This window comes from Chlamydotis macqueenii, chromosome 24, assembly GCF_036417535.1.
Source record: "Chlamydotis macqueenii isolate bChlMac1 chromosome 24, bChlMac1.mat, whole genome shotgun sequence".
Lineage (NCBI taxonomy): Eukaryota > Metazoa > Chordata > Aves > Otidiformes > Otididae > Chlamydotis > Chlamydotis macqueenii.
This window is the reverse complement of record NC_141579.1, coordinates 614,218-633,432: the sequence shown is the minus strand read 5'-3', so window position 1 is coordinate 633,432 and position 19,215 is coordinate 614,218. Positions and strand designations below refer to the sequence as shown.

At 58.7% G+C, this 19,215-nt stretch overlaps 1 protein-coding gene across 6 annotated transcripts in view; it reads left to right on the top strand.

The window, feature by feature from the left end:
- The window catches only part of KIRREL3 (kirre like nephrin family adhesion molecule 3), a 282,072-nt gene extending 263,142 nt beyond the window's left edge, over nt 1-18,930 (top strand). For 5 of the 6 annotated variants that reach the window (XM_086766284.1, XM_086766282.1, XM_086766286.1 and 2 more), the window contains 10 exons: nt 2,319-2,467; nt 2,830-2,957; nt 4,583-4,709; nt 8,769-8,869; nt 8,965-9,163; nt 10,100-10,135; nt 11,642-11,749; nt 13,846-13,955; nt 17,854-17,940; nt 18,356-18,930. In XM_086766284.1, the coding sequence (XP_086622410.1) occupies nt 2,319-2,467; nt 2,830-2,957; nt 4,583-4,709; nt 8,769-8,869; nt 8,965-9,163; nt 10,100-10,135; nt 11,642-11,749; nt 13,846-13,955; nt 17,854-17,940; nt 18,356-18,799 (1,489 nt within the window). In that variant the 3' untranslated portion in view covers nt 18,800-18,930. The remainder of the gene's footprint in view (nt 1-2,318; nt 2,468-2,829; nt 2,958-4,582; nt 4,710-8,768; nt 8,870-8,964; nt 9,164-10,099; nt 10,136-11,641; nt 11,750-13,845; nt 13,956-17,853; nt 17,941-18,355) is intronic. The other variant, XM_086766283.1, reaches the window with a different exon arrangement.
- Nucleotides 18,931-19,215: the final 285 nt, after the last annotated feature.

Here is a 19,215-nt window from a genome sequence, read left to right as displayed (position 1 = left end):
TAATGCATTCCATGAGCCAGGCATTTGTTTAAGGTGTTTGTGGGTGTTCTTGGTGCTTTTATTAAGCAATTAAAATGCGGCCAAGAAAATATTTATCTGTTTTAAGTCATTCTTAGTAAACACAATTTATATGGCAAGCAACCGCTTTCTTTCACGTTGTTAATTAAAAATTACGACACACTCCGCTTCCCCGGGTTATATGCCGATCTGCCGGGAGGTCTGGTTCACAGAGCGCGCGTGCTGCGAAAAAAAAACTCGCTAGGGAGGATCCATGCAGCCCGCAGGACGGGTTTCAGTAGGGCTGGGTGGGGGTACCGCGGGATTCGGAGAGCCCCGGCATCCCTGTGCGCCAGGGTGGGTGCTGGTGATGCCTGCTGGATGCTGGAGGAGAAGACTTGGCTGAGTCCAGTCTTCCCCTGGGATGAAGCTTCGGCTTTCAGCGGGTTTCCTTCGGAAACCAGAGCAGGTCACTGCCATGTGGAAACCGAAACAGCGCCGCGGCTTTGCTTGTGAGCTGGCGTATCCCAAACTGTCCGTTCTTATTTGCTCGTGAGCGCTCTTAGCCGGGAAGCGATCGATGGAGGCCGAAAAATGCTGTTTCCCTGGAGAACGTCTCCTTCGAAAATTCTTCCCTCCCTCTTTATCTTCAAGTGTTAAAAGGACCCAGTACGGGTGCGGGGTTTTTTATCCTTTAATAACTCTTTTTTCACTGCTGTCTATAACAATCCCCTGGTCGTGGCAATCCCAGGCACAAACACAGGCTGGGCGGAGAACGGATGGAGAGCAGCCCTGAGGAGAGGGATTTGGGGGTGCTGGTGGACGAGAAGCTCAACATGAGCCGGCAATGTGCGCTTGCGGCCCAGAAAGCCAACCGCATCCTGGGCTGTACCCCCAACAGTGTGGGCAGCAGGTCGAGGGACCGCGGCGAGGCAGTGGCTTCACGTTCCCAGTGCCTCCCGTGAGCACCCGAGCAGCAGAACGAGACCCTTTGGAGGCTGGAAATCTGCTCGTGGCTGGGGACACAGTTGTGGAAGGAGCTTAACGGAGCAGAAATACTCTGGATAAAAAAATACAGGGTGTTTCCATGTTCACCAAGTTTCCCAGTCCCTCTGGCTTTCTACGTCTTTCCGACTTGCTTTTTTTCACCATGTGTTGCTGAAGTGTGGCTTTTTGACTTGCAAACCAAACAGGAGGAAACAAAGATGTGTCTCTTCTCCACCCCACAACCTCTGCAGAGCTTCAGGCATGAGATACCGGGCTCTGGCAGATCAGCCAGGCTCTCCTGCCGCAGAGCCGGAGCATCCCACGGGATAAGATGCTGCGTCCGCCCCGCGATGGGCAGCGTCAGTCTTGTTGGCTGACCTCTCCAAGCCCCTTTGCTTGGGTTGCAGTTCCCTCTGGAAGGAGAAGGGCATCACCAAAGCGTCGCTGACCGTTCCAACCTTTGCAGCGGCACCTGGAAGGCGTCGCTTCTGCTGGCTTTTCCACGGGAGGCACCTCCCTCGTTAACACGCCAAGCTTCCCCACGTGGGAAGTGGCCTCCATGGCTCGTCTCTCCGGGGCCTGATGGAGCATGTCCCAGTGCCTGCGTCTTTCCCCAACCGGAACATCCCAACCGGAGGAGGACAGCCCCAAGACAACAGGGGCTGAGCTTCCTCAGGGAAATTCAGTTGGTTTAGGAGGATTTTTTTTAATTTTTTTTTCCCCAGGCTGCTGCCTACACGTTCTTTCCCTTCCCCTAAAGAGCGGCTGGCGCTGCACGCCGCCTGACAGCATCTCCTGCCTTTCCCACCCGCCCCGGAGTGGCAGGTTGCCAGATGGTGCCCTGTTGGGTCACATTTGCTCATTGTTTGGCGAACAGCGGCTTCATTCAAGCGCTGAGTTGACAGCTTGTTCTCCAAGACAATCTGCAAGTTGCGGTGTTGCAAATGCCAGCTTGGCTGTGCACGGTGATGTTATTTCAGCTGCCTCAAAGGGATGAAGTTCTCTTTGATTGGTAAAAATAAAAAAAAAAATAAGAAAAGGGTGAAAATGGGAGGAAGCTGAAAAGGTTTTTGGTGGGTTTGGTGTGGAAGGACCAGCAGTGTTGGTTGGCGAGCGTTGGGAAAGGGTCTGCGCTCCTGGCACTGTGGTTCCCCGTCAGCAGACACTCTCCATGTCCCACCCCTCTTGACATCGAGGTCTTCCACCCGTGCCCCACCATCCTAAGGAACGAGGCGTATTTCCAGGAAAACAGGCTTTCCCAGGGAAATAGCCATTCTGGTTTATCGCAGGCAACACAGAACAGCAGGACGACGATGCTCTTTCTTCTTCAACAGGTGGGCGAAGAAAGGCCAGGTGATAAAGGAAGCATCCGGTGACTTCTACGAAACCATCGTGGACCATACCTTCTTCTTCGAGCCCGTCTCCTGCGAGGTCACCAACGCGCTGGGCAGCACGAACATCAGCAGGACCGTGGACGTGTACTGTAAGTAATCTTGCCGCTTGAGACTGGCTTCCCAGGGCTAAGCAGGACCCGAAAATTAACGGGAAGGGGGCACGGCTAGGTCTGACTTGCCCGGGGTGACGAGGACTTGCTGGGCCCTCTTGCAGCTCAGACTTTGTAAATGCTTTGGTGGTGGGACCCATGATTTCCTCCTGCACAGCTCATGGCACTGGTCTTTGGGTTGCAGCAGGCACCTGTCTCAGGCTGTTATTTATCTGGGGGGTCGTACGTGGCTGTGACCCATAGGTCCGTCAAGATCTACCATGCTTCCTCTGACACGGTGACCTCTTTGGTTTGAGGGTTTCTGGTTGACACTGGGAGTAACTCCGGTCTCCTCTGTGCAGTTGGACCCAGGATGGCGACAGAACCACAGTCCCTCCTCGTTGACCTGGGCTCGGACGCAGTCTTCAACTGTGCCTGGACTGGAAACCCGTCTCTCACCATCGTCTGGATGAAGCGAGGCTCGGGCGTGGTAAGGAGCACTGCCGGGGCGGTGGGGAATGCCGCATCCAGGGCGTGAGGTGGTGCGTGATGGTCCCCATGGAGCAGAGCTCACACCTACGGACTGAGAGCTCCTGGGTGGACAAATGCTGGACCTACGAGGCTTCTGCAAATGGCACTGCAGAGCCAATGTCATCGCAGAGGGAAAACCAGACTGCAGAAAATCCATGCAGAGGAATCGAGGCGGCGGGTTGTCTGGCCCTGCTTCGTCGAGTCCTAGCAGAGCCACCTTCCAGAGCACAAGATGTTTGCAGAAGAGTCCTCATAGGATAATTGATTCCCACGATGATGGGCAGAAGGGTTGAACAGAGGCCAGAGCATCACCTAAACTCTCGGTGACGGGTAGCGCTTCTGCGAATCGCCTGTGTGCGGACCTTTTTCTGGGATGGTCCTTCCTGGGATGGTCCTTTCTGGGATGGTTCTTTCTAGGATGATCCTTTCCAGGATGGTCCTTTCTGGGATGATCCTTTCTGGGATGGTCCTTTCTGGGATGGTTCTTTCTGGGATGATCCTTCCCAGGATGATCCTGTCTGGGATGATCCTTCCCAGGATGGTCCTTTCAGGGATGGTCCTTTCAAGAATGGTCCTTTCAGGGATGGTCCTTTCTGGCCTCCAAACCTGTGAGCTCACATTCTAGCATATTCGCCCCAGCTCACCTGCACTGGGGGCCAGAGCCTGCTCCAGTTGGGGAAGCCTGGCTCTGGCCCAGCAGACTTCTCCACGTCTCTTTTGTCCTGAAAAGCCTAAGGAGCTTTTGCAGTCGGCCCGGGGAGACATGAGATGCTCACAAGGGTGAGACCCCCATCTCCTTGCTGCAGGGAGACCCAGAGCCGTGTCCAACCTCCGCTCGGGGCTTTGCAGAACATCAGCACAAAATCCCCGGCAGCGGCAGCTCTGGGAGCAGCGGGCAGCGGAGCCGGGGCTCACCGAGCAAGCAGGTGCTGGAAGGAAGGAGAGGTGGTGGGCCACCAGCCGCACGTTTCCAGCACGGGAACTCATTGCTCCCAAAGCCACTGTTCGTTTTAAACTGGCCACGTCTTTTTAAACACCACCAGTGCCGAGATTCTGCTGACAACCTCAGCCCAATCTTTCCGCTTCGACAATTTTCAAGGTTTAATAAAGCTGCTAATTGCAGGGGGGCGGCGTGGCTGGTGGCCGCGTCGCAGCCGGTCGATAGGGAGGGCTTGCCAAAACCAGCTGGGATTTCCCCTGCTATCCAGACCCAGTTCCCAGCAATCCCAGTTGGTCTCCCACCACTTCTGAGCCCATCCTGGCAGCCCCCCCTCCACCTCCAAAGACAGAAATGCCAGTGTGGAGCGTGGCTCTCTCCAAGGCTGTTCTGGTCCAGGTCCAAGAAGTCTGATTTTTCTCACTGATTTTTCTCTTGTATCTTGAACTTCTTGCAAAACTGGAGTTTGTAAAAATCTGAATTAACAGGAACAGGACTTGTATTTCCCCCCCAAAACGGGGTCGTTTCTTTATTTCTTGGTCAACAGCAGTAAGTGATATTTCCACGCCACGTAACAGGCTCACCCACTTCCTTTTCTCTGTTTCTTGAGCTTGTAATGCGTTTCTTGTCCATCTCCTCTCTTCCAGGTGCTGAGCAACGAGAACAAGCTGACCCTGAAGTCCGTCCGCCAGGAAGACGCCGGGAAATACGTGTGCCGGGCCGTGGTCCCGCGGGTCGGCGCCGGGGAGCGGGAGGTGACGCTCACCGTCAACGGTACCTCTTGCTTTCCTGTTGCCCTCCCATCCTGCCATCTCATGGTTGCTCTGACAGCTCACGTTGCCAAATTATCCCCTTGGATATTGGCTCATAGAGCAAATCCCAGGAGTGGAGTGTGTCCTCCACTGCAGACAAGGATTTTGCATTCATTTGTCTGGAGATACATGGCTTAAACAAAAAAAACCCAACTTTATCTAAGACCTGCTTGGTTTATTGTTATCAACAGGGGTTTGTTGAGTAGTTGGGAGCTGATGTCTGTAAAACTGTAATGGATTTATCTCACAAAACCCTTGCGAGGTCGGAGAGCACGGTTGGGAATTGAGCCTGGATCTGAGACCGGCAGCCCCATCGCTCTCCCCGAGCCCGCCTGAGGATACCTGTGAGAGGCAGCTCCTCCACGGCTTCTCGGGGTGTCGGGACGTGGCCCGGACCCTCACCCGTGCCCGGGGAGCTGGGCAGCATTCCAGAGCCCTGGTGTTTAACAAGGACCTGGCCAGGATCCCGCAGCAGCCGATAATGGATTTTCAGATACGGAAGGGAAAGAGCCGGGCGGGCGGCAAATGATTTGAATAGAGGATGAATTCCGCGTTGTCTCTCACCTGCGTGACACACCGGCAGGTCTCAGTCCCCCTCGCTGTCACAAAGAGAAGGAAATAAGCAGGGAAGCGGCACAGGCGGCGGCAAGCGTTCATTTTAAATGCAGATAAAGCTGGAAAGGGAAGCCAAGGGCAACACAGCAGGGGACCGAAAACCAACCCCTCCTATGACTTCAGCTCAGCTCCGTGGCGCCTGCATGCTCCTTCCCCGGCGGCTGCTGGGTTTTAATTACAATTAAAGTAGCTCGCGGAAAAACAAAGCAACAAATTAGCAGAAACAAAGAACCTGCTCTTTTCCTGACACCTACCAGGCGCGCGTCCGCCTGGAATGCAGAGCGAAAAACTTCTCTGGAGAGCTTTGCAGCGTACGCCACCGCTGAGCTTTTCCCCTTGCAGAGCTGAGGAGGGAGCGACTGAAATCCCTGAGGTTCACCGCTCAACTCGGAGCATCTGCCAGGAGCCGACTGTCGGCAGCGTCCTGTCCCGCTGGGATGCGCTGCTGGGGGGTGCGCTGCTGGGGTTTGGCGCAACCCCAAGGTGCCGACGTTGGGACATGCCATCGCGGGAGTTGGACCCGACGCCACGGGAGAATCCCTGGCCAGGAGTCTCCTCGCCCTCCAAGCTGGGAGAACCAAAGTGGGCAAGCCCCAGAGCAGCATCCCAACACCCACCGAGCGCCGGGGCTGGCAGCCCGTCCGCGAGCTGGAGCAGCTCTCCAGCTCCGGGAGCACGGCGCGGTGCGTCTAATCCAGCTAATGAGTTCTCCTGAAAGTCTGTTCCGCTGTAATTTGAGAGGGAACTTGAACGCTTCATGTTTTCAAATGATTTTAAATCCAGAGGGTGCTGCAATTATCTTGGTATGATGAGGTGCCTTTCTCCCAACTGAGGGGTCGTCATCCCCCCAGCCCGAGCCTGCAGTCCTGCCCGTAGCGGCCCATCCGCTCTCAAAACTCTCCGAAACGCTGGCAGCGCGATGCCGGGGGTGGGAGAGCATCCTCCTGCCCTGGCTGCAGCCGGCTCTCCCGGGTCTGTGGCTGCAGCGAGGGGCTGGCAGCCCGTCCCCGAGCCGGAGCACGAGGCCAGCAGCCTGAGAGGAAGCAGATACGATTCAGCGTCTCGTTAGCCGGAAGGAGGATTATGCAGATGAGCAGCGTTTGGCAGGGCCGGAGCAGCAGAGGCAGAGACGGGAGCGAGGAGCTGTTGGTGCCATCGGAAGTCAGCAGTGATCGGATTTATGGCCCCGGCACGAGCCAGAGCCTCTCGATGCTCCTGGCTGCACGCCAGCGTGGTGGAGGTGCCCATCCCGGTAAGAGAAGCACCCCAAGGTCGCAGGGTCGCCTTGGGATGTCCCTTGCAGTATTGGGCAGCATGAGGCTCTTGCAGGAACCAAAGAGTCAAACCAAACTCCTGCCAAGCCATTTCCATCGCTGCGAGGGCTTGGGAGGAACCGTTCGGATGGACTCAAGCAGGCCGGAGGAGTCCAGGCCATCCTTTCGTTCTTCCAAGGCTCCCCAGTCAGCAAGCTGCCTTCTCCTTTGTTGTGAGCCCCTGGGACGGCACAAATAGATTGGCACCAGCGCTAAAAATAACCGCAACCAATAGCTCCATCATTTATATCCATGGCAACGTTGTTTAAAGGCTTTTTCCTGCCCGTGGGCTGTCTCGAGCTCAGCGCTGAACGCCGAGCCGGAGATCGGCAGCCTTCGTAAGGAGCCAGAGCCCGGTGGAGAATCAAACACCAGCCCCAAACGCGAAGAGGCTGCGACTTCATGCTGTTATTTCTGGGCATGTTCGTCTCACAAATGGTCTTTAGTCGTAGGCTATTATCGTGAGCCTTCGACTCTGAACTCCTACGGCAGTAATAAAACCCAAAGCCGCTGGCGTTTGTGCCATTTAAAATCCACTCTCCTTGGGGAAAATGATCCTTTTAATGATTATTAAAGCCATTTTTCTCTAGCGTCAGCCCAGTCTTGGAGAGCTTCCAGAATTTATAAGTAACATACAACCATTGAAGAAGAAAGAAGATGGCTTTTTTATTATTATTATTATTTAGGCCTGGCCTACAGATCCCATCGCTGCTCTTGCCGTTGGGTTCATCAGCGAGTGGGAGGATCGCCCAAGACATGCTTAGTTGGCCAAGGAGCTCGTCCCGCATGCCTTGTGCCACCCTTGGAAGGTGATGGGCCCAAATGGGTCCCCATTGCGTGTCCTATCCAGGAGGAAAAAGCCCCAGCACAGGTTTAGGGCCATCCACCGTCACACTTGGCTGTTGGCTGGGCTCTTCCGCCGGATGCAGGGAGCGAAGGCCAAGGCTAGCTGAGGTTGCCACCTCGGAAGGAGCTGTTTCATGGAGGCCAGGTGCCATTTGCGTCCTCCTGAAGGTAGGCAACTGGATGCTCCTGAGATCCCGGCCAGCATTTTGAGAAGATGGGCTTTCAAGATGGATCAGTGAGAATGCTCGCCTTGGAAGCATGCCTAGAACATCTTGAAGAAGAGCACTTGGACAGAAAACTGCAACAAAATGTCTTTTTTTTTTCTTTTTCTGATCTAAAGGCACACAAACGTTGCCGCTAACACACAGCTGTGACCATTACATCCACACAAGTCCTGACCTTCTCCATCACACGCAGCTCCTGTGTCCAATTTTGACGGCACTGTGCTTTGGGCGATGATTTCCTGAGCTGCCGGAACCGCGTGTCCGGTGGCTGGCTGGTGAAGCACACTTCACTGAGCTGCTTCTCCGTGCGTCTCGCCTGGGAGCATCACCGGGGAGGAAGGACGGGGGTGTGTCTCGGTGGGAAGTGCTTGGGGAGTGTGAAGGTTTGGTGCAGGATGGTGTTCCCAGGGTGATTTCAGTAGGCAATCGTATGTGTGGGTGCAGCAGAGCCAAGAATTTAGCATTGTGGTACATTTTGTGCGTTCCCCAAATTCACAAATGGGCGATTTGGGTGAGAATCGGTCAGGCAAATCTGTTTCGCCCCACTTTACCCCAAATCCCTGAGCCTCTTCTTGGAAGAACACCTCAGCTGCAGGGCAGGGAGGAAGAAAAAAAAATGGGAGAAGTTTCTCAGGTCCACAAAGGAAGTGTCGATGGGGGAGAGGATGAGCCCAGCAAGCTCTCCCACTCTGACCATCGCAGAGACCTGGGCTCAGGACCCAGCTGGGGTTGTCCCCAGCAGTAGGTTGGTCTCTTGCAGCATCTCCCGTGGCGGCTTTTCCACTTCGCATGGCCATGGGTGGGCAGGCATGGCTGTGTTTTCTAAGAAACCCGGTGACAGACTCAAAACCAGAAGCGAACATCTGAAATGGCTGAGCTGGGGCAGGGGAAGATCCACCAGCCTCTGCCTCCTCCCTCCCTGCACTCCCCACGTCGGGAGCTGGGATGGGGAGACCCCCACGTTGCCACGGGTACCGTAGCCACCCCTGCGAGACGCCAGCGCCCCTCTCCTCTCTCTTGCAGGGCCGCCCATCATCTCCAGCACCCAGACGCAGCACGCCCTGCACGGCCAGAAAGGGCAGATCAAGTGTTTCATCCGCAGCACCCCGCCGCCAGACCGAATTGTGAGTAGCACCCCGTGGGGCGCGGTGGGGTCCTTGCACCCCTCAGGGTGCCCCGCGGTGGGCAAAGCCGGGCTGACCCCTCTCTTGCTCGGCAGGCTTGGTCCTGGAAGGAGAACGTCCTGGAGTCCGGGACCTCCGGGCGTTACACAGTGGAGACGGTGAGCACGGACGAGGGCGTTATCTCCACGCTGACCATCAGCAACATCGTCCGGGCCGATTTCCAAACCATTTACAACTGCACTGCCTGGAACAGCTTCGGCTCCGACACGGAGATCATCCGGCTCAAAGAGCAAGGTGGGCATCGCAGAGGCGCCGGCGGGGGCTGCCGGGCAGCGGGGATTAGCGCCTGGCCGGGCTGCGAGAGCGGGGAGATGCTGGGAGAGGCAGGAGGCACTCAGAAAAGCTCCTGGGATGCCAGAGAGGAAACTGGGAAGGATGGTGAAGATGCTCCAGCCATGCTAGGTGCCACAGCTGGAGGGTCATTTGCAACCTCAGAGAGACAGGAACGGCTGCTCCTACCGGACCCCACCGCTCCGCGGTGACCGGAGTGAGTGGGTTGAAGGCGTTGGGGCTGGTGGCAACCCCCCACCCTGGCCACCAGCCACCGTGCCGGCAGGGCTGGGCTTACCCACCCGGCCTCGAAGGCACCTGGAGCGGTTCTCAGGGGGTGGCCAGGGGATTTCCACTCTCCGTGGTAAGGGAGGGAGACAGCTTTTGTCAGAAATGCTTCGCTCCTGGAGGGACTCCAGTTCTCCTCTGTTTTATTAAGTGCCAGGGCAGGCAGGTGGATTGTTCTCATTAAGCCATGATTTATAGGCAAGGCTGCCATCCAGATTAAATCAGAGCTAAATGAACCCCTTAAAATTAGCCTTGGGCTTCTTCCAGTGCAAACAGAGCCAGTGGTTTTTCCAGGTCGTCTGCCAGGCAGCGGGAGCGCTCAGCAGCAAGGCTGGGTCCCAGCGGAGGGCGGCCGGGCAGCCGAGCCGGGTCGGAGCATCCGAATCCACAGCCGGCTCTGCGTCCGAGATCCGAGCATCCCTGCTAGGCGAGGCGAGAGGACCTCCCTGCCCCAGGCAGGGGGGATGCTGTAGGCTGGCAGAGGACATCCCCTTCACGGGGCCATCCCCACACTCGGAGCGGGCAGCGGAGCCGAGGGCCGAGCGCTCAGGAAGGCTGGCGTGTGCGCTTGGGCCGTGCAAGGCTGTGGACACTTGCTTTATTTTCAAACAGGTACGGAAATGAAATCAGGAGCTGGTATTCAAGCAGGTACGGAAATGATGAGCTGACGGTGAAGGTGAACTGTCCCCAGCCGTTACCACACACCCGGGGACCCCGTGTCCTCCTCCCGGCCTGGCGGCTCCCCGCAGGGCAGGCAGGGCAGGACGGGGCGTAGGAGAGCTGCAGGGCAGTGACGGGGGCACCGACTGGGAAGCCGGAGCGGCCCGGCCTCCGCTGTGCCACTGACCCGCTCTGCCGACCAGCAGCACCTTTCTGTGCCCCGGGTCCCCAGCCGCCGAGAGCGGGGTGGCGTTGCACCGCTGAGGTGCTATCACGCAGCAGAAAAGAGGGAGAAGGGCAGGTTTCCGGGGTCATTTGCAGACACCAGCTTGTCTCAGCATCGTGGGAGAGCGCTAGCCAGCATCCACGGCAGCCGGAGCAGGGGCAGTGGTTATCTGGGCAGATGCCGTGGGACGTGTCCTTGGTGCCTTCCTCATCCTCTGCGCCGGAGCAGGGTCCGTGGGGAACCACGCAGCCGGCAAACTGCTCCTCATCGGCTCATCCCTGTCTTGGGGATGCCGTTTGCCATCCCAACCACTGCTTCCTGTCACTGCCCCTTTTTTTTTTAGCCCAGGAGAACCCCGGGCGCTTTCCCCACCCCATTCCCTGCATGGTTCTCCATCATCTTCATCACCATCGCTACCCGCTTCTCGCTGAGCTCGGCGTTGCAGATCCCGCTCCCCCAGAGCTGGGAGCCAGCAAACGCTCCCAGGCACCCCAGGCTCCCATCCCCTCGCCCCGTTGCTCCGTATTCCCCTGGGAGAGCCAAAAGATAATCCCGTGGTGAGTCACCACCATTGGCAGGAGCAACGCCTAGCAGGTGGCCTCAGGCCACCCAGAGAAGAAAAACCCCAGTTTCTTCTTGCTGTGGCTCAACTGGTATGTTGGAGGGTGCTGGTGCAGCTGGAACCAGCTCCAGCCTCTGCTCCCGGAGCTCCTGCAGAGCATCCAAGGGGATTTGCCTTTTCGCCGGGGGAATTCCTGCACCGCGAGCCCTCTCGGCAGATTTGGCGACGGAGCCGATGAGCCGAGGGAGAAGCTCAGGAGGTTGGGATGTAAAGCAGCAGAGGCTGTGAAGGATGGCTCTTGGGTTAATTCATCCATTTCTAGTCACACCTCTCTCCCAGCCTGCTTCGGTGCCATTTCTCTTTTTCAATAACACCACCACGCCGTCTTCTTCTGCGCTCCTCGTCCTTTAGCGATGCCCCCTCACTGAGCCGCAGGGCGCCATGGAGGGCAGGCGCTAACCCGCTCTCCTGGCTCCCTCCTCTTCTCTTCCTCCCAGGGGAAACTGAGGCACAGAGAGGTCAGGGCTTGCACAAATCGCAGCGTCCCACGGGCAGGGACGAGGTGGGGGTGAGGTCCGTTTGGCCCCAAACCCCTCCCTGGGCTCCTCACCGGGCCGCTCTCCAGTAGCCGGGGGTGGGTCCCTTGAGGGAAACCGCCCTCTCTGGCCTTCATCCGGCTTCATGCTCCCTCTCCTTCCTCTTGCAGAGTCAGTGCCGATGGCGGTGATCATCGGAGTGGCCGTGGGGGCCGGCGTGGCGTTCCTGGTGTTGATGGCCACCATCGTCGCCTTCTGCTGCGCCCGCTCCCAGAGGAGTAAGTGTCTCCCCCAGCCCCGCTGCGTCCCTTCGGGCAGGGCCGGGGTGGGCGGGCGAAGAGATAATTCCATTTTTCTCCACGTAAAATGCGTATTTCCGAGTGGAAATGACAGCCAGCGGAGGGGTTGCAGGGGACGTGGGTTTCGAAGCCTGGCGCCGTGGGAAGACAAGTTGAAGCGGAATTAGGGACGCAGGTAGAGGGGGAGGAGCGATAAACGGCGCGGCGTCGTGTTGCCTCAATAAAGAGGCACCAGGAAGTGAAAGGAGGATTGCTGGCTCAATTAAATGGGGGGGCAGTCGTTAATCTCGCTTTCTGGGGGAGGATTGCTGTGGACAGGACCCAGGACCAGGCCCGATCGGTGCTGTGGAGGTCGACACGCGAGTCGAGCCCCTGCAGAAGGTGGAGGCTGCGCCGCGTTACCGTGTCGATGGTCGGACGTAATCGGCCGCGCTTTCCCTGCACCGCATCATCCCCGGAGCAGAGCACGGGTCCCCACGCTTCCCGCAGGCCTTCTCTGCCGCTTCGCTTTGGGACCGGAGCAGGGGAGGGCTTGGCTGTCCCGGGGCGAAGGGCATGGAGTGCCGGTTTCACAGGTGCTAACGCAAACCGGGTGCTGCGGCCGCTCTCTGCAGCGGCCGGTGAGCGTTGGGAAGGGAGAAACACCGGCTGAGAAGGCGAGGAGAGGGCTCTGAGCGTGGTTAGCGGTGTGAAATCAGCAGGGTGACGGGACAGCAGAGTAGTTGGCCATCAGCAGGGACTCGTTCCCTGCCAGGATGACTGCAGGTTCCTCTCCCTGGACAAATATCGGGACGGCGTTGCGTCATTTAAAACAACAGCCTGCAAGCAAAACCTGCCGGCAGGCTGCAGGGACGGCTCCGCGCGGCTCGCGGCAGACGGGACGAGGTGACCCGGTGGTGACTCTGGAGAAGACTTCTCCTGATGGCTGCAACCGGCTGCCGACCGCAGCGAAAGGCACTGGGGGAGGCGATTCCTGACCCTGCTTGGAGGAGATGCAGCAAAAAAATGCAGACACACGGAGCCCGGAGGCTCTGGAAAAGGAAAAAAAATGTAAAAAATTAAAGACTGTAGTGCACATCTGTTGTTGGATCTTCGGTGACTTAATCGCCCAGCGTTATGTGAGGGGGGACGCTCCTGGGAGAGGATGTGCAAGACAGTGATTAGCTTCTCCTTGTGATTAAAGACGGAGGCTCCAGCACCAGGAACGTGGTCTCAGCAAGGAAAAAAATAAAAAAAGGAAGAGCCGCAGTAACTTCCCAGTGAAAGCCTTTGCCTTGCACCCTGAGACTTGGAGACGTCGGTGGGTGACGGCGGGGCTGCATATACCGAGGGCGCGGGACGCCGAGGTGGATGAGTTCAGGGACAGAGCTGGGTTGCGTGGTCCGGTTCGGTTTACGGATTAAACCACCGCCTCCGCCTGCGTGGTCCAGCCTTTGCTGGGCCCGGCCTGAGCGCGGTCCCCTTGGCTGGAGGTTGATGTGACGAGCCCGGCGGCGCAGGGTGGTTTTGGGCCCGGGAGGGTGGGCGCGGCCGTCCTGGGAGGCGAGAGCTGGATCCTAGGCTGGAGCACGGCTTCAAAGCCGCGGGCTGTTCAGGTCTGGCTGTGCAGATTTTGCATCCGGCTCTGCTCTTCATCGCGGGTGTGCCTGGCCGTTTCTGCTCCTGCTGCTCGGTGGCTTTGGTTTAATTTTGCTGAAGTGATTTCTTCAAAGCACGCCTGACACCTTCAGGGGAGACAGAGTCTCTCCAGAAACGCTTCTCTCTGCCCTGCGTGAAAACCGGCTGCATGGCGCAGCAGCCAGGGATGATTTTGTTGTTCCCTGTCGATAACACCGGGAGTACGGCGGAGCCTAAGCGAGCTCCCAAAGGAATTAAAACAGAAATCTGAGCTCCCCAGCAGTGAAGGTTTACCGTGCCCGTTCCGTACGGCAGTGCAGACGCTGCTCCCCGATCCCCAGGCGCGTCGCTGAGCCAGGGTTGATTTTCCCGGTGCTGCCAGCCGTTCGCATCCCTGGGGATGCTCCGCGATTGCTTCCCGCTGCTAACCCCTTCTCTCCGTCTCCCTCTTCGCCTAGATCTCAAAGGTGTGGTTTCTGCCAAGAACGATATCCGCGTGGAGATCGTCCACAAGGAGCCGGCCTCGGGCCGGGAGGCGGAGGAGCACCCCACCATCAAGCAGCTGATGGTAAGGATTCACTTCTTCACCGCGTAAGCAATTACCCCGGGTGAGCGTTTGACGGTAACGAGCCCGGGCACGCGTGCCGTAATCCCCTCTCAAGGCAAGGATGCTCTTCCAAAAAATCCTGCTCTTGAGACAGACGGTTCCTCCTGCCATAAAGCTCCTCAAGTGAAACTTGTCTGATGAGGAGGGAGAGCTGGGAGAGGTTTACGGCGGTAGCTGGCCGCCCGCCGGCTAATTGCACAGCAAATTTGCCGCCTCGCATGGGGAAAGAGCTGCAAAGCCGCGAGTGGACACGCCGTAGGTGAGCACGGTGTAATGACGAGCTAATTAGCCATCTTCAGAGTTACCTGTGCACAAACGACGCATGCACGCGCGGTTGGTTGCGGATTGCTGCCGCCGGGCGTGTGGGGCCAGCCCGGACCTGGGTGTGTGACAGCCCCGGAGGTGTCACCTTCCTGGGGCCCGAGGGGACCGACCGACGCGGGCAGGGCAAGATGCTGAGGGCCCAGCCCCAGCCCCATCCTCTCACTGCTGTTCTCTGTGGCTCGGCCCCAGTTTGCCTTTTCCTTCGCTTGCTGGTGTCACCAGCCAAGACGCCAACGCCCCCTCCCCTGCCTGGACTGGAGCCTCCCCATCCTCATCTGCCTTCGGCAAGAGCGTTCCCAGGAAATGCTTCCCAATTCCCTCTCTCCACGGAGTCCCCCCGCTCTCCCTCATCCCCCTCCTCACAGCCGCTGCCAGCATCCTCTGGCCTTCGGCTCCTGAACAGATTCCTGCCAAGAGGCTCCGAGTTTGTCGATGAAACAGTGGATCAGGTTTATAAAAAAATTAATCCTTGCTGATGAGCGGTGGTGAGAGCTCTCCGGCAGGAGCGGGGGCAACGCACAGCACCCTTGCTCCCCCTCCTCCCCGGAGCGGCGTGATTCCCTCGCTGCTTCCCCGTTTGCCTCCCCTACGCTCCTCGTGCCGTTTCCAGCCCGGGCTCTAGCCTCGTCGGCGTCCTTCGAAACGCTCTCCTTGCCCTCAACAACGTTCCGAACACCTCGCAGTTCAATATCAACTGCGAATTTCATTGCCACGCTGGCTGCTCGCACCCAGAGATCGTTAACGCAGGTGTTAACGAAGAGCAGGCCACGCTTGCAAACAGCTTCCTGCTGCTCCGCGGCGGCTTTTTCGCTCCCCAGCCTGGCCCCTCGGCCAAGCCCGAGCTGGTCCCGCCGAGCGTCGGGAGCGGAGATCGCCGCTCTGCACCATGGCCCCGCAGTTTCCCGCGGCGTCTCGGAGCATTTCTGGCTGCAGAGTGCCAGCCTGCCCCTCCTTCCCCTCCCAAAATATTCCTGCATTTGTTGTTCTCCAGCCATCTGTGACCTCCGCAGCTCTCCCTGCTTCTCAGCAATTCGTGCGTCTATAAATTCGTTAACACCTTAGGAGACGCGTCACACCGGCTGATTTGCATCTGTTCACGTCGTCTCAGCGCCGTCTTTTCCCCTCAGCCCCGTCAGCCGTTCTGCCTACGGGGCTGCCAGCCCGCAGGCGCCCAAAAGCGAACAGCGGCTGGCGGCTGGAGGCGAAAGAGCCCCTGAAAGGGTCTGATTTTGGGGAAAAATAAATCAAGGGCGGCAGCTTGCTCCCTCCTACCGGGGCGTGTTGCAGCGGCACGCCGATTCGGCTGAGGCTGGGTTGAAGAGCACCGTCGGCTCCGAGACGGCATGACCTCCTCTGTCGTCACAGCTGGGTGCTTTGGGTTTTGTCCTTGGACTCCGTGCCTCAGTTTCCTCATCTGTGAAACGGGACTGATGGTTCTAACGGAGCCGTCAGTTCATTTTTGGGGCAGAACAGTCCAAACACCCCAGCCAGCAGCCAAGTCGATGGTCTTGTCCTTGCTCACTGTTCTTTCCCGCCCCTATCCCACCTGCTCCGAGGGATGTTCCCGCTTTGTTCGCAGCCCGCAGAGCATCACCAGGCGGATTTTCCACTCAGATCCCCACGGAAAAGGAAAAAAGGAAAAAGCCGAGGTGAAATTCAGGGCCAGGCTCATTTCTGCCCGCAGCCCAGCTCTCACGGCTGCCTCTGCCCGTCCAAAAAGCAACGATTTTTGGGGAAGGGTGGGACGAGGTGATGCAGCTTCACCTGGGGACGCTGGGCTGGGCAGCACACGGAGCTCACCGGCCTCGGAAGGCGAAAAACCGTCGGCCGGCTGGGCAGTCCCAGCGGAGATTTTATATTTGTGTGCTTGTTTCCTCGCTGGCAGCCGGTCCCCGCTGGGAGCAGAGGAAGCCGCTGCCTCGGGAATCCGTGAAACACTGTCCCTCGCCCCCGGTCGGGTGTGACCGGTGTGAGCCTGGCTGAGTGGCAGCCAATTAATTATCCAAGAAGCAGGAAATGTTCTAATTAAACACGGTGTGGGTGGGGGGGGGAGGCCAGGAGCGAGGCTGGGTCTGGATGGATGCTCAGGGATCCCGGCCGGCAACTCTGGAGGGAGCAGCATTTAAAAAAAAAACAGATTGTCTCCGCTAATGAAAGCACAAGATTTAATATCTGGTCGCTCCGATTCGACATCCCAGCTGAACGCAGCTTCACTTGCGCGGGGGCTCGGTGCCCTCTGACGGTGCAGGGCTTCGCTGCAGCCCCCCAAATCCACGGGGTGCAGCCGAACCCACGGCATCCAGCCAGCCCCACGGAAAGGCCAGGTCCCCACAGGGCTGAGGAGCGTCCCAGCGCCTGGATCGCGTCAGCCGTTCTCGAGAGGCACCATAAAATGGCTTAAAAAAGCCCGTCAGACCCAAATTATTAGTTCTGGGGAGGTTTTGCCACCAGTGGGACCGTCCCGTCTCCGGATCTCGCCCTGGCCGCCGGGGTCACCCACGCCGAAAACCAGCCAAATCCAGGGAGGAGAAGTGGTTTCTCCTTTTGTTCCGACCCAGGACCCGTGAAACCCTTTCGATGCGTTTTATATGGCCGCCTCATCCCCGTGCCATGATTTAGGAGCTTTAGGGTGCTGCTGGGGAAAAAAGAAAAAAAAAAACCCTCCCTGTGCCATTTTAGCTGCCCTGAATTTAATCCTGGGTGACACTTGTACCTACTCTGGTAATTTTATTTTTTCCCCCCTATGAAAGCTCAGGTACTTTAATTTATTGCATTTAATAGCCATATCAAAGGCTTTCAGGAGATGAACAGAAAGTGCCGCAGGGAGGATTTCCGCAACCACTTACCACTTTAAAAAGGAGAAGTTGGGCAATAAAAGGGAATTTTTGGGCCGATCTGGGGCTGTGATCAGGGCAGCTGCCGTCCCAGCGCCCAGGCAGAGAAACCGGGCTGGAGGCGTGCGATCAACGGGGAGAAGAGGAAAAAATTTTTAAAATGCAGCCGAGAAATTGGTTGGTAATTATTCCGCTTCCGCACAAGCCCACCGTGCTGAAGGAAGGGTAATTAAAGCCGTGGTGTGATTAATCTGTGCCTTGCCCCACCTCCCAACCCGGCCTTCAAAGGAAAATTAACGAGGCGAGGGGCGGTGGGTGAAGGCGGCGTGCCGGGGCAGCAACGTCCGTCGCCGGGACACCGCCAAGGAGCGGCGGGAGTGAAAAAAATTATTCAATCAAACGGTGTTTCACCGCGGGAAATGTAAATAATTCACCTGCTGCGTCAGCCTGGCCTCTGTGGTCCTGGACAGAGGAGAAAAAATCCTGCGGCTCAGGGAACTGCATGACTTTGGGGCGGCTGCCCGGCTCTGCTGCCCTCCGCCGCCCCGCTGGGCACGTCCCTTAATCCGGCTCTCGGCCGGCGCTATGCCGTGGGGCTGACGGCGGGCGTGGGGGTCACGCAGCCCCGCGTGGCGGGGGGGGGGCGGCAGGGTGACAGTGGGTGCGTGGGGCCACTGACACCCACCTGCGTCCTTTCGCAGATGGAGCGGAGCGAGTTCCAGCAGGACTCGGTGCTGAAGCAGCTCGAGGTGCTCAAGGAGGAGGAGAAGGAGTTCCAGAACCTGAAGGTGAGCCAGGCCCTGGGGACGCGGCCCCCTCTGTCCCCAGCCCCGGGGGCTGTTGGGGCCAAGAGCCCCCCCCCGGCCCCGCGCCAGGTCGCTCCTGCAAGAGGGGCTGGGCGGCTGCAGGGCCCTTGCCCAGCGTCGCTTTCTGTCCTCGTGTCCCCTGGTGTCACCATGCGTGGCCTGGGCTGTACCCGTGATACCCCTGGTGCCGCTTTCTGGTCCCAGCTCCTTTGGGGATTGAAAAAAAAAGGTGTGTGCCAGGAGAGCGGGGTGCGGGGGCCTCTGCCCCCATTTGGAGGGACGCGTTGGCGTCGCGAGAAGATGCTCCGCTGCGGCGGGCAGGTGGGTGAGCCGGGTGGGTGCCCCGAACACCACCACCCACCTGCCCCCTCCCCACCCACGCCTTTCCGCCCCGCAGGACCCCACCAACGGCTACTACAGCGTGAACACCTTCAAGGAGCACCACTCCACCCCCACCATCTCGCTGTCGGGCTGCCCGGCGGACCTGCGCCCCGCCGCCAAGCAGCGGGTGCCCACCGGCATGTCCTTCACCAACATCTACAGCACCCTGAGCGGGCAGGGCCGCCTCTACGACTACAGCCAGCGCTTCGTGCTGGGCATGGGCAGCAGCTCCATCGAGCTGTGCGAGCGCGAGTTCCAGCGCGGCTCCATGAGCGACAGCAGCTCCTTCCTCGACACCCAGTGCGACAGCAGCATCAGCAGCAGCGGCAAGCAGGACGGCTACGTGCAGTTCGACAAGGCCAGCAAAGCTTCGGCCTCCTCCTCCCACCATTCCCAATCTTCTTCCCAAAACTCGGACCCCAGCCGGCCCCTGCAGAGGCGGATGCAGACGCACGTTTGAGCCCCTCCGGAGTTGGCGGGGGAACGCTCGGGACCCTCCACGCGCGGGCGCTGGGGCTTCGCGCCAGGACGGTCGCGCCCCGCCGGGAGCGGTGGTGGGGAAAAAGGCCGGATTGGGATTTTGCCCCCCGCTTCTTCCAGAGCGGGGCTGCGGGAGCGGCCGAGCGCCCCACCGGTACACGCTAAGCACAACCCCGCTGAGGACGCACCGAGTCAGGGGGCTTGGGACGCCCCCAGCCCGACCGTACACCCCCGCGCCTCCCCAGCCGCTCACCTCCGCTTCCCGCTGCCCTCTCCCACCCGGCTCCTTCCCTTCCCTCTTGATGTTCGGTGTCCATACTTATAGAGTCCGTTTTGGGGGGTTGGGGGGGGTCTCGCCGTGTGGGACGGGGTTGGGGGGGACATCAGTGGGACAGG